Source organism: Strigops habroptila, chromosome Z, assembly GCF_004027225.2.
Source record: "Strigops habroptila isolate Jane chromosome Z, bStrHab1.2.pri, whole genome shotgun sequence".
Taxonomy (NCBI): domain Eukaryota; kingdom Metazoa; phylum Chordata; class Aves; order Psittaciformes; family Psittacidae; genus Strigops; species Strigops habroptila.
The window spans coordinates 92,473,661-92,487,525 of NC_044302.2; the positions used below are offsets into that span (position 1 = coordinate 92,473,661).

General features: G+C 44.0%; 1 protein-coding gene across 4 annotated transcripts; it reads right to left on the bottom strand.

Annotated features, from left to right (window-relative positions):
* Window positions 1-613: 613 nt before the first annotated feature.
* On the bottom strand, window positions 614-6,912 carry NUDT2 (nudix hydrolase 2). Of its 4 annotated transcripts, none has more exons than XM_030470307.1 (4): window positions 6,881-6,912; window positions 6,147-6,200; window positions 5,381-5,531; window positions 614-1,564 (listed from the first exon to the last, which is right to left on the bottom strand). In XM_030470307.1, the coding sequence occupies exons 3-4, from the start codon at window positions 5,511-5,513 to the stop codon at window positions 1,251-1,253; spliced, it is 447 nt and encodes a 148-aa protein (XP_030326167.1). In that variant the 5' UTR covers window positions 5,514-5,531; window positions 6,147-6,200; window positions 6,881-6,912; the 3' UTR covers window positions 614-1,250. The 4 variants fall into 4 exon arrangements, with proteins under 4 accessions (XP_030326167.1, XP_030326168.1, XP_030326166.1 ...); XM_030470308.1 differs by lacking the exon at window positions 6,881-6,912 and adding an exon at window positions 6,638-6,871; XM_030470306.1 differs by lacking the exon at window positions 6,881-6,912 and having other exon boundaries at window positions 6,147-6,856.
* Between the last annotated feature and the right edge of the window lie 6,953 nt (window positions 6,913-13,865).

The following is a 13,865-nucleotide window of genomic DNA, read 5'->3' on the forward strand; positions in this document are numbered from 1 at the left end:
CCTCACTTCACTCCTGCAGCCAGGAGGAAGATAAGGTGTGAGTGGAACCCACTTTCTCATGCACTCATTTGCTCTGCATGTGGCTAGGCAGCAAAGGCTAGAGAAGTAGGGAAGAAGGGATACTTGTTCTTCCCCAAAGTTCACTGGGATTCAGAAAACCCCATTCCTCATCTAAAAATATTAATAATGCCATCATGCTTTTTTGGTATTTATGTACCAGAACAGCCAAAAGATTATGAATGGAACATGCATAATCATACAGAGTGCTAACAACTTCAGCTCCCACCAATGCCAGTCGACAAGAGAGAGGCCCATGGGGAAGCTGATGGAGGTGAGCTCCTCGGTACCATCATGGCTTTCTGCAATCATCCAGCATGAGTACTCACAGCACAGCATTGTCAGTGCACATGGGTGCTGGCCGCAGCCACAGAACCACAGATGCTAGCAAACGGATGCAAGATTGCACATTAGCTTAGCTGTTCTGTGCAGAAAATGCTATATTAGGCAGATATATTTCCCTTTCCCAACCCCGTGAATAATGCATGGCTAAGGTGTCTGTTTAAGAGCAAAAAGGAAAAGAAAGGGCAAAAGAACTTCGACTTTACAATTTAAATATTGTAGATCAAGTGTTTACTGAGACTCTTTGCATGGAGAATGTTTTCATAACAGTACATTACGGATGTACATAAATTCGTGATACAAACAAACAAGACCTGAAATGATTTTGACAAGTTATCACAGCATAACGGTGGAGGAGTTGGGAACAGAACTATTGCTTCTCTATTTGAAATGCAAGGTGCACCTTCTGCAGTAAATATGCTGCTATTAAAAATCTCCATATGCTCATTTTATCAACACTGCAGTTCTACATTAGCAAGTCAAGAAATATCAGGTGTTTGATTTTTCAAAAAGACCTGTGGTTGCTCAGCACTTCAAGGAGGGGAAATGGAAAAAAAAAGGAAAAAAGAGGCTGGAACAGAGGAAGTCTTTGTTAGCTCTGGGTTTCAATTCAGACATCTCTGGCTCATGGTTCAATTATGCTTTTTTGCATGAGCTAGGGGAAACAAAAGCACAAGCTCTTCAAAAGCTTCAAGTATCTTCATTGAATTTGTACAATTTAAGGAATCTACATTTCTGCAGCCATGTAGTTCTTCCCCTGGTTAAAAAAAACAAAGCAAAAAGGAAAAAACAACAAAAAGAAAAGCAGGCCATGTTTCTTCATAAACTCCCCTTATCCTTCACAAATGCATTTATTTTTTTGAGCAGAGAAACTCATGTGCTTCTTTCAGCGTTGCTTGCATGTCCTCATATTCCGCATATCTGCAAGCATCCTCCAGCTTCAGCCACTGGAAAGCTTGGTGCTCCTCCGAGAGCTTGATTTCTGTGTTACAGTCCTTCACTTCTGCCAGCCAGTAAACGACGGTCTTTGGTTTGCCATGGGCAGGATAGTGCAGTTCCTTCTTGTACCCGTCTATGAGGGTGAGCTGACTGGCCTGCAGACCAGCCTCCTCCTGTGTTTCCCGGAAGGCTGTCTGCAGGTCGTCCTCTCCTGGGTCCACGTGGCCTGTCAAGAAGGTGAAAAAGTAAGTCGCTGAGAAGGAAACTCAGATTTTGTTTCATTTACTTAACTAGGAAACATTGGGACACAGGGATGAGAGTACACTGTAGCTGATACAGAACCAAATGGAAATTGGAGAAGAGAGACCGCTTTTCCAATTCTTGTGTCTTGATTTGCCTTTGTCTCGTGGCTTTTAGGATCGTTGTTTATCTCATCTTCTGAAACTCCCAGTGGCCTGCCAAGCACTAGACATCTTTTCTTCAAGTCCCCCTCTTGTCTTCTAAAGCCTGTAGTGTTCCACCTTGGATTGTACTGAGGACTGAGCGCCTCTTCAGTGCCTTTCCTTTATCCGATTAGAGGTGAAACTGCTCATCTGCAAGGTTCTTAGTCCTCTCTCAACCCTCCCCTCCCACAGAAGCTTACGGCTCAGTTTTGCAAAACTCTTACTCTTGCCCACAGCCCAGAAACAACAGGAACAGGCACCAACAAATACCATTTAAAAGGTGGGTTTCGGTTAGGCAGTCAGGGATATTCCTATTTCTCTCCCACATTCCCCTCTGAAACACAGCAAGGCTAAAAGCCAGTCCTTTCACCAGCTGTACAGTTCTTCTAAGACACATCATTTATTTTACGTTACTCAGAATGAGAGGTGCCATTACAAACAACGGATAAATATAACATATCCCCAGCTGTTTGTACTTTTGTTGAGAAATGTCAGATTTGGTTTTCTCATGAAAGCTCCAGACCCGAACATAAATAGAACAAGCCAAGCAAGATCTCTAAAAAAGCAACATAGCAAGAGTTGGGAGGTTTCAAAAGGAAAAAAAAAAAAGTTAAGCTTTGTTTTGCCCCTGGTGTCACTCCGTTTTCTATGTAGCTGGCTGCATATAGCCATAATTTCATCAGAGAGATGAATCTTTCCTCGGGGCTCAGGTATCCAAAGCCACCCTTCAGTACTAGAACTGGGGTATGTGGGAAGCTCATTTTGCTTTCCCAACAGGTCTTGCTCACTTCTTTGTTCACATATCAGAAGCTTAAACACCTCCTGCAACTTGACATCACCTCAAATGAAAAATATGCTTTGATTTCAAGCAGCAACTGTGCAGAAAACAGCATCCGATGTTGCATTTGAAGTCTCGGATATTTGACATCAAATACACTGAGACTTTAAGTAAAAGTATTTTTCCCCCCCAAGTCTCAACAGTGCAAGTCAAGCAGTCACTTTTTTGACAAAGTATGTATTTCCATAGCTGGGACTTACAGCTAATAGCTGAGAAACAGAATCCACTTGGTCTTGTACAACTGGATTACTTTTACAGTACCCACAGCAAATGCCCACAGAACATCCACAAAGAGTAAGTAACCACTATGTTTTATGACACTCATGATCTGTAGGCACCAAATGTGCAATGAGTTGAGGTAGCAATAAAGCTTGGAGGGCTGAGATCCAGTTTCAACTCAAAGAACACTCATGCAACCTCCTGCTCTCCAGCACATCGAAAGACAATCACCTCACCCTGCTGTTGATAACCTCAGGTCTAAGTTCAGTAAGTTTCCAACTTTGTGTAGTACAGTCTATCTACTGGGTGGAAAAAGGGCTGCTGGCAGCGCCTCACAGCTTCCAGATCCTCCCAGCCATTTGCACTAATGCAGTTCCAATATGCTGAGGAGGAAATGAACCCTTGCATCCCCTTCCCATCAGCCTCACCTAATGCAAAGTCACAGTTCTGGAAGGAGAGATGAGGCTGATGAAGCTCATGTGGGGAGACCCAGGCAAGTCCAATTTAATCCCATAGGTGTTGCAGTTGCTTAGGGAACTTTTAAAATACCAGTGTACAGCTGGAGCTGTAAATTGGCTTTTGCATGCTCTGGGTTAGACTCTTATAACCTCTCATTCTGACCCCTGCCACATTAAATCTATGTCTGCATCACATACAAGTTATGTTACTGCATCATACAACCTCAGGCTGCCTCTGAAGACCACTCATACCACAGAGAATACATTCAATGTAATAGCTCCCCTTCATTTACTGCCCCCAATCTGTACCAAGCTACTATTAAAGACTGCCATCAAACTGTGGCTTTCGATCTATAAAAACTTAAACAGTACACAGAGGGAGGTGAATCTTCCCCTCTATACTCTGCTTTGGTGAGCCCCCACCTGGAGTACTGCGTCCAGCTCTGGAGCCCTCAGCACAGGAAAGACATGGACCTGTTGAGGTGGGTCCATAGGAGAGACACAAAACTGATCAGAAGGAAGGAACACCTCTCCTAAGAGGACAGGCTGAGGAAGCTGGAGTTCTTCAGTCTGGAGAAGCCTCCGAGGAGACCTCCTGACAGCCTTTCAGGCCTGACAGGGAGCTTCTAAGAACGATGGGGACAGGCTGTGGAACAGGACCTGTGCCAGCAGACAAGGGGCAAGGGTTTTACACTTACAATAGGCAACATTCAGGCGAGCTACAAGGAGAACACTGTTTTCCATGACAATGCTGAAACACTCCAACAGGTTGCCCAGAGAGCTGAGAGATGCTCAGGACTCTGGAAACATTCCAGGCCAGGCTGCTCAGGGCTTGAAGACAATCTCATCTAGTGGAAGGTGGCCCTGCCTAGTGCTGGGCAGCTGGACCAGATGAACCTTTCAAGGCCCTTCCCAATCCAAACCATTCCACAATTCTATGATTTTTTTTTCATTCCCTACTGAAATGCCTACAAGTAACTTCAAACGCTTGTCCAGAATTACTGTGTTCCCAGTGCACATTTCCATATGGGCCTCTCCTCTCACAACAACCAATCATGCCCCAGCACATGTTTTTTAGCTTTCCAATGCTACAGACTCTACTCCCTTAGGCTTTTGGTGAAGGGGACAAAGGGGCAGGTTTGGAAAGTTTTGTTCTTTCCCTTAATAGGACAGCATTGCTGATACTGTTACAAGCTTTTTTCCAGTTAGTGAATTCCTGGTTACAGGCTGCTCTTGCACTATGCTTTGAAGAGCCCTGCATTTTACAAAACAAGAAGTAGTAACTAGCAGAAAGACATCTCAGAGGGTAAAAACTAGCATATAAGACCATCTACAAGGAACCTGGAATACTTCTGTGCCACGCTTTTCTTGATACCAGGGCTGCAGCTATGTATTACCAAACACTGGCTCTGCCACGTGTATTTACAGACAAGGTGTTCCTGCATGTCTTGGGGCACAGGGCTTGTTGTCTCCTTTTGGGGCCTCACTGATAAGTGAGGATGGCTTAGTTAAAGATGGCTGGTAACATTAATTCTCCTGTAATTCCCTCTCGTCTCTGCTGGTATCTGCTCTTCACCAATGTTCTCCTGAACGTAAAGAAACTCCTGCATCTTCTAAGAAAGGTGTTTTAAAGTAAATCATCACCCATTTCAGCCTGCCTTCTAATACTGAGCTGCAAACCGTGTCCCTTCTAATTACACATAGGTCAGACAACACATTGGTAACAGTGGCACCTGGTGGAGGGTTAGACCCCAAGTGAGAAGGTAGAAATTTCTCTAGCTGCCTAATTTCAGTTGTCTGCTCAATGTCTGCCAGAAACATCAGATATCTGAGGAGCACGGGGGGTGACCTCCTCAACCCCAATCAGTTTATACAGGCACAACTTACAAAGAATTTTGGCCACAAAACTCCCCACCCAGCAGCACAAACAGCGTAATCAGACAAAATGCATTATCAGTGGCTACCTTCAACTGATAAACAGCCCCTCAAAGGTGACCTTTGCAGCATTCAGCCAAAGTTCAGTCTATAAGCTCACTTGCTTGGACACAAACAACCCTGAAGTGTGTTACCAGAACAAACATCACCTTTGGGTGGGGTCCAGTGATGGGTCCCATAGGATGTCTGAAGGAGGAGGTATTCAATACCGTCAGTGACCTTAGCAAATGGTGCTGACTGCAGCCTCCTGTAGATGATCAAGCCACAGGCTCTCACAGCCATGCCCTGCTGTTAACCGCACTGTGGAAGAGCACAGAGGATCAAGCAGGAACAACACAGAACCTGGAGTTCAAACAGACTCACTGTATTTAGCCAGCAAACATATCTCAGCATGCATTGAAAGTCATCCATCCCGTCTTAGTTACTACACTGTTAAGCTGCATCTTATTAACTATATTTGAATTGTAAAAATCTGACTCTTTTCCTTTTAAGACAAGGAAGCAGGATCTGATATAAAAGCTTTTCTTAAAAATAAAGTTGTCAGAAGCATGAAATGTGACCTGCATGTAATTTCTCTGCTGCTGATACATTACAAATCACACTGTAGAAAGGAAAAAAAATGCTAAGGCAAAAGGAAAGCCACTAATTGGCACCCTGAAGCTTTTCCGTTGCAAAAATCCGAAGGCCCTGTGCAGAGATAATACCTCCACATCACTGCAAGTGGCAGAGAAATAACTCCCCAAGACAGATCCCCTGCAGCAGAGAGCTCCACAGGATGTCAGTGGCAGAGCTCAGGAAATGAGTGACAAACGACAGGCCCTCTGCTGTCTGGACTAGGCGGGAGGCTGTTACACAAAACCGAAACCTTGGCACATGTGTTAAGCATTAATTTGATGTAAATAGGAAGAAACACACCTCTTAAGTGATAAATACTGTAATCAATAAGCGACACAGCCAGGTCAGCTGGCCCTATACAGAAAAAGGGAGAAAACAATTAAGAAATCCATGTCACAGAATGCAGTGATTCCCAGCTCCAGGCAGAGCTTTGCGTTTTGACAGAGCTGCACATTTCAGTAACATATTTACACAACACCGTTCTTTCTTGGAATGCCCAGTGAGGCTCCATGACACCTCCCGCTTCCAAACTGGCAAACTGCAGCACGGAGTCCCCCTCCACCACCCGAGCCCCAGGGGTGGCTCTCTCGGTTAACCCCTCTTTAACTGCCCCAATTAGCCCCAGTAAGACCAGCCACGCCAAAGACAACCCCCGCCGCCCGTCACCCCCCTCCCCGGGCAGCGCGGGGACCATCCCCGGCTGCTGCGGTGCCCAAGCCGGGAGACCAGCACCACCTCCCGAGCACGCCTGGAAACGCGGCGCTCGGACGCGACGACCGAGGAGGACAAACCTCACCGCGGGCGGGACACCCACCCCCGGTGTCCCCCCACACCGCTACCGGCCCCCCAGGGCCCCGCTCCCCTTCTCCGGCCCGCCGTGGTGCCGGCAGAGCCCCCGGCACCGGGCTGAGGCGGGGACCGGGCCCGGCGGAGGCAAGGCCCCGCCGGGTGTTGCCATGGCAACGGGACAACCCCCGGTACGCGGCGGCCCCCTGCCACCGCCACCGCGGCCGCCATTGACCCCCCGCCCTCACCTCCACTTCCGGGACAGCGACTAGGCGGGGCGCGGCGTATGATTGAAGGCAGCTTCAACCAATCACGACAGCTCCTTCCTTCCTGTTCCGTCCTCCCGCCTTTCTCTAGGCTCCGCCTCCTCCTGCCGCGAAGAGCTCCGATTGGTTTCTCCCCCGCCGGGACACGCCCCCTCCGTGTCGTTCCCTCAGTCTATTGGTCAGCCGCGGGTGCGAGGCTGCGCGCGAGGGTTTGAAGCGGGAAAAGCGTTGTTACTATGGAGACGTGGCCTAGTCGGTGCTGCCAGGCGGCGCCGCGGCCGGTGAGTGTCCGCGGGGGGCAGCGGGCGGGGGGTGCCCGCCGTGAGGCGAAGGCGACGGCCGTGACCGGGGCGGCCCCGGCGGCCCCCGAGCTGGCTGCGGTGCGGTCTGCAGGGCCACTCCGTCCGTGGGGCCCCCGGTGTGTGTGGGAGGAGAGGGAAACCCGGCGTGAACAGGGCGGGGGAGGGTGTGAGGAGAGCCCGCACGCAGCGGGGCGCAGGGGTGAGGGGCTGCTGCAGGCAGGGGCTGGCCGCTGGCGCGGTGCCGCCGCCTCAGCCCTCCACCCCCTCTTTCTGTGAGGTTCAACAAGGCGAAGGGCCGGGTCCTGCGCTTGGGACACAACAGCCCCATGCAACGCTCCAGGCTTGGGGAAGAGTGGCTGGAAACTGCTCATGGAAAAGGATCTGGGGGTGCTCATTGACGGAGCTGAACATGAGCAGCTTGTGCCCAGGCAGCCAAGAAGCCAACAGCATCCTGGCCTGTATCAGCAGCAGTGTGGCAGCAGGGCCAGGGCAGGGATCATCCCCCTGCACTGGGCACTGGTGAGGCTGCACCTCGAATCCTGGGTCAGTTCTGGGGCCCTCACTACAAGAGAGACATTGAGGTGCTGGAGCGGGGCCAGAGAAGGGAATGGAGCTGGTGAAGGGTCTGGAGCACAAGTGTGATGAGGAACGGCTGAGGGACCTGAGGGGTTTAGTCTGGAGAAGAGAAGGCTCAGGGGGGACCTTATCACTCTCTGCAACTGCCTGAAAGGAGGCTGTAGTGAGGTGGGGTCGGTCTCTGCTCCCCAGAAACAAGTGGCAGGACAAGAGGAAACGGCCTCAAGCTGCACCAGGGGAGGTTTAGATTGGATATTAGGGAAAATTTCTTCATCAGAAGGGTGTTCAGGCATTGGAACAAGCTGCCCAGGGCAGTGGTGGAATCACCATCCCTGGAAGTGTTCAGAAACCCCGTAGATGAGTCTCTTAGTGACATGGTTTAGTCGTGGTTTTTGCAGTGCTGGAGTAGAGGTTGGAGTTGATGATCTTAAAGGTCTTTTCCAACATTGTTGATTCTATGATTCTTCCAGTGATGAAGCTATAAAATTCCTCAGTCTGGGGCTAACTTCAGTGAGGGAAATTATAACTGCCTATGGGGCTAAATTCAGTAACCATGTGCCCCCTCAGTCATACAGTGTAACTCCAGATGCACTGCAGTTTATTTAGATAAAATTATAACACAGATTTTGAAAGCCATTTGGTAAACCTACTGTTGGGAGAAGCTTGGCCACAATTTTCAAATGATCAGCATCCCAATATAACTCATAGATTATTTTCCTAGTGTGTGGTTGAATATTAGACACTTCCCATTCCCATGCAGCTGTTGTTTTAAGCAGTTGTCCGGGATCAGCTGTAGGATGGATTCTCTTCTGCTGAGGTCACCAGGCTATAGTTAGAATGAAGGGGTGACTATAAAAAGCAGCAGTGTCTTGCCAGTTGAAAAAGAACCTGTTGGAAAACAAAAAAAACCCCCCCAGCATTCAGTTGTTTTTAAGCCTGATTCAAAAAGCAATGAAATGAATTGTAGTTTTAGTAACCAACCCTGTGCTAGTATGTCAGTATCAAAGGAAGTAGGAGTGTTGCTGCAGGGAGAACACCATCATCATGGTCCAACTGCAAAATAGCTGTCATTTAACATTAAAATTATTCCCTCCTCTCCATTTGCTTTTACTGTACTGAAACTAAGTGGTTACCTGTTGTGAGCATTCAGCTTTGTTCCTTCAAAACAGGCTGCTACAACATTTGTTCCATTGAGCAACAGAACGCTTAATACCATGTTGTGTACATGCACGGGGAGCTGTGTAGTGCAATTGTATGATCTTACAAAGGGATCTGCTGCAACGTCAAACACTGATTCATAGGTCCCTACTTACGAATACCCTAATTTCCAAGGAATGAGGCCAGAATGATTAAAGGTAGAACATTTTGTGTGCTGCTCTGGAAAAGCAAATTATCTGTTCACTTCTGGAGGGCTAAGTCACGTTTGGCTTTGTTAAAAAAGAGCTTAATGGCCAGATGAATAAGAAATAGAGATGGATGACTGGTGATGTGAGTTAATAAGTCTCTCTTTTCTCTTGTATGATTGCTGGATCGGCTTTGTTCTGGGCTTCTGCTTCTATACTTCAAAAACTGGCAAACACTTTGGCATGGATGGATCCTGTGCAGAAAGCTTGTTTGGGTTAATGTGGTTACATGTAATGGGTACAATACACTGCTGTATTAGTTGTGGTCAGGAGAGGAAACATACCTACCTGCAACATGTGTTTACAAGTTTTTTAAGTTCTTAACTTTTGCTTTTATAAGGGTACTTGCAAAGCAAAGTGATATACATAGTACGAAGTGATAGGCAGGAAAACAAGGCACTGTTTAGGTTTTGTACTCTAATTAACAATTACTATGTTTATCAAATGCCTTTGACAATTGTGCCTAATAAAATTATTTAATGATCAGACCAATGTTTGTGATTCAGAATGGTTATCTTAGGTTATTTGGAGGACTAAATGTATGGTTACATTAGTTTGCATTTGTAGGAGTGCCACATACAATTTCTTTACTTTGCCATGACTTAATTTCCCTAGTTTAAAATACAGATATAGTGATACTTGTGTCATGTCTCAGCCGTGACACTCAGGAATATCAGTGGAAGTCAGCTAAAATTGTCAGGTAAATAAGAGTGAGCTACAGTAGGATAACACAGCATGGGAGTGTTATTCAAATTAACTGTGCATGTTAATTTGGATCAGATGTTAATAAGGATCAAGATAGAGTGGTCTAAGGCTGCTTTATTCTTATAATAGTCTATATAGGGATTTTATGTGATACATTTCATTCACAGTGACTGATCCTCACTGACTATCTTTGAAGGCCTTTTCTCCACTTTGAAAAATACATTGAGAATGAAAAGATCTGTGTAAGAGCTAATTAGTAATTAAAAGCATTTTAAAATGGAGGATCAGCTCCTAGAGCATAATTTTGTGGTAAGTTAATTTCCTTCAGAATACATAAAATGGAACCACTTTTTTCTCCTATTTACGTCTGACTACTTTTTTCTCCCACCTTTATGACTTTTAAAAAGCCTGAAATTACTGAAACAGAGGAGGAGTTCTCTGATGACAAGCTGCAATCTTATTCTGTGCTTTTGGTCCCTTTATAAAATTCTAATGCTTTTTTACAATAAGTACTTATCCGTTACCAGCACTTAGCAGGCTTTTAAAATCGTTGTGAAAATTACTTGCATAAGAAATAAGTTGTTGAGAACTCAGGTTTGCCACATAAAGATGATAGGCTGACTGGTCGCTTGTTCAGACATGTTCCAGCAGTAAGGTATATCACCATTAACTGTTTCTCCCTCACTGCTAGCTTGTGTATTAGTAAGTAAAGATGCTCTGGACTCCATTGACTTCACAGTTTCACTGACCAGCTTCAGCATCTCTTTTTCGTCAGCAGCAAACAGGTCCCTTGTGCGAGAAAGTGGTGAAAACTTCAAAGTGACATCGAGTCTTTCTGCCAGTTAAAATGAGAAGGGCAACTACTGAACAGTAAAGAATTGAAAGCGATGTTGTAATAAAGATTCAGTGACCTTATAATTGAGATTGATCGACCTTATAACTGGGTGCCCATGGAGAATTATACCTCCACAGTGACTCACTTCTTTTCCAAAACACACTATATCCAACTATTTTAAGAAGTCTTAGGCTTTTGTCTCAACTCTGTTTTCAATGAAGGATTATGTTTTCCCCATAGCTCTGCAGGGAACAAAACCTGGGTTTTGATATGAAACTACCACACTGAAGAATGTCACATTTTTCTGCCTTAGGACACAATGTTCTCTTAGATGAACAAAAAAATTTAGATCCTGGCAATAACTGAGGGAATGCTGGCTGTGATTTGTTGTAAAAAAGAAAAAGTCTTCTCTTTTTTTGCCAGAAGATGGCATTATCATTAACAATTTAGGATTCCTGAAAACCTACCAGTGCTCCTCTTATTTCCTTACAAAGCCAATTTATTTTGAAGAATTATGTATCTGTTTTAGAAACTCCACAGTGCTGGATGAATTAAAGTATTCTTTTAACAAGTAGAAAGGCACTCCTTTCTTTTAGAGCATCACCAGATAAAAGGCCAAAAGGGTTTCACTGACAACTGCAATTTTCCCTGGATTTTCTCATGTATGAACCACACCAAATTTTTTAGAAAATTGTCTACTCTTGAGTTTTAAAGTAATCAGAAGTTCTGAAACCCATCACCATGATGATTGGTTAAACTTTTTTTTCCATGGTTAATTAATTTGTTACTCCCTTATTAGTCAATGTTCGGTTTTCCAGACCTTGCGAAACTGGTCTTCCATGGATGGAGAGATATTGGTATTATCTCCTGAAACTACTTAGATCCAGTAAGATTTATTATATCTGGGAGAGCAGAAGCACTTCTATTACTTCCCAGGCCAGCTCTCATTAAGAAGCCATTTAATTGCTTTCACAAGGCACAAAGCCTTAGCTATTAAGCCTTGCAGAGCTGCTTACAAGTTTCAGTACTAACCTTTTCATATGTTCTGCAGTACCTGTATTATTCACAATACTTTCTGTATTTTGAGAATTCTAGCCCCTTGTTACCCCAAATAATAGAAACTTGTCTGTACAGGCATTTCTAACTATATAAATGTATTTTTTTGTTTAATTTTTAATTAGAATCTTGACCTTAGCATTCTTAGTTCTTTCCCCTTGTCTGCTGCTCTTGTTTTGGGAAGTGCCTCATTTTTTTTTTACCTTTTTATCCCCTATTCTCTCTCCTGTGCTCAACATTATGATTCCAGCAGAGATTAATAATAAATTGATTCTTGCACTGGTCTTTGGCCACTCTGTATTTAACTTATGCATATCTAAAGATATAGGTGTAATCTAGGATACAGAGTGAGAACAGACAAAAAAATTCAAAAGAAATTTGGTGGATTGTGTTCATCTTTATCAGATTCTCAGAGAGTGCTGTCTTGGCTTTTTGTTCTAGCTGCTCCTTTTGTCAAATAAAGTAAGTTTCCCATGGCAGTGCATACACTGGTTACAGAGGACCTGCAGTGTATTTACATTTTAAGCCCTTTATGCAAAACAGGCTTTTTTTTTTTTTTTTTTTTCAAAAAATCCTTCTTTAAAGGAAATCTGAAGTTCCTGTGGAATTTTGTGTTAGAGAAGTTGGTAAATTGTGAGTGTTTGTGAAAACCCTTGCACATGTGTTCTTTGGGTTTCCTATCATCTCTCAATTCTGATTTCCCCCTCGAGGATCTAACAATCTCAGCAGTGGCCCTGATTTTACCTCAAGATTCATAATTGCATTACATACACATTAAATAGGTCTGCCTACGTACCAATGTTTTGGTCTTGAAGCTTGTACTGCTGAAACTGATAATTTTATTATAGCTATCTACAGCTTACACTCTAGCTTCTAAGTCATTTTAGATGTCCTCTACTGCACTTTTTAGCCTCTGTAATATCTTACACAATGGGCACCTTAATATAATCTTTATTGCTGTTACTAGTATTTCAACAAATGTGTTAATTAATGATATTGAATCAAATTTTGGGGTGATATTTGGTGACCAACTTTTTTAATACAATGTTATTGTAGAGATACTTGAAAAATTCTGCCAAAGAACTTACCCTGAACGATGGGGGGGGGGAATGGGGGAATTAGTCTTAAATAACTTGGTTTTCTTGAATGTTATTGTAACCTCCAAACATGAGTAAGAGCTGTATTTGCAAAGGCTCTAGACTGAACAAAGATATAAGAAGGCAGTGGGCAACAGATACTTGAAGTGCTATCATTTTTCCATTTTATGGAACAAGTAAAAATATCTGCAGATATTAATCCATCTGGATACAGACAGCTGCACAATGCCTTGCTAGGGAGACAGGAATGAAGGAGTTGAGGGTTTTTTTGGCATACCTTTCAGTGATGCATGTTGCTTTTTTGGGTTTCCCAAGAATGCAAGTATGGCGTTCCAGTAGCATATATAGATTTAGAGAAATTCTGTGTTTCAAATTTCGCAGAATATTTTGGGTATTCTATCAAGGACACTTAGAAATGCTCACAAGATTCATGACTGAAGAGAGAGTATGCAACAAAGCTACAACTTTGCTGTAGTTCATCTATAAGATGAATGGTCTTCATTATTCAGCTTGAGGTGAGGACAAAAGCAATTTCTTCTTCTTTGGTTAGTTAACCAGGGATAGCTGAACCACATTAGACCACATGCCCTGATATTAAATTGAGTGTCTAAAATTAGGCATTTTACATTCTGTAGCTTGAGGACAGGGTTTCAATAGCTGTCGCATTCATCAAGTAGACATCAGGCGTGTAGGAACTCTGCAGCAGTAAGTAAAACTGCATTGTGCAGTTTGTACATGTTGTTGTGTATTGTCTGTAACTTAAAAATATAATTTCATAGATGAAGTGTATTTCATGTTTCGTTTATTGTCGTTATTGCTATATTCTGGAGCGTTTGGCAATCTAGTGTACTGTACACTTGGAGTTAAACAAGCTTCCAGCCTAACTGCAGGTAATGGCATCAGAAAATGTGAGGTTTCTTCATTAGTAACTTCGTCAGATGTGATGTTTCATATGATTCTAATATTTATTCTGTTTGATTTATTGTAGGTGTT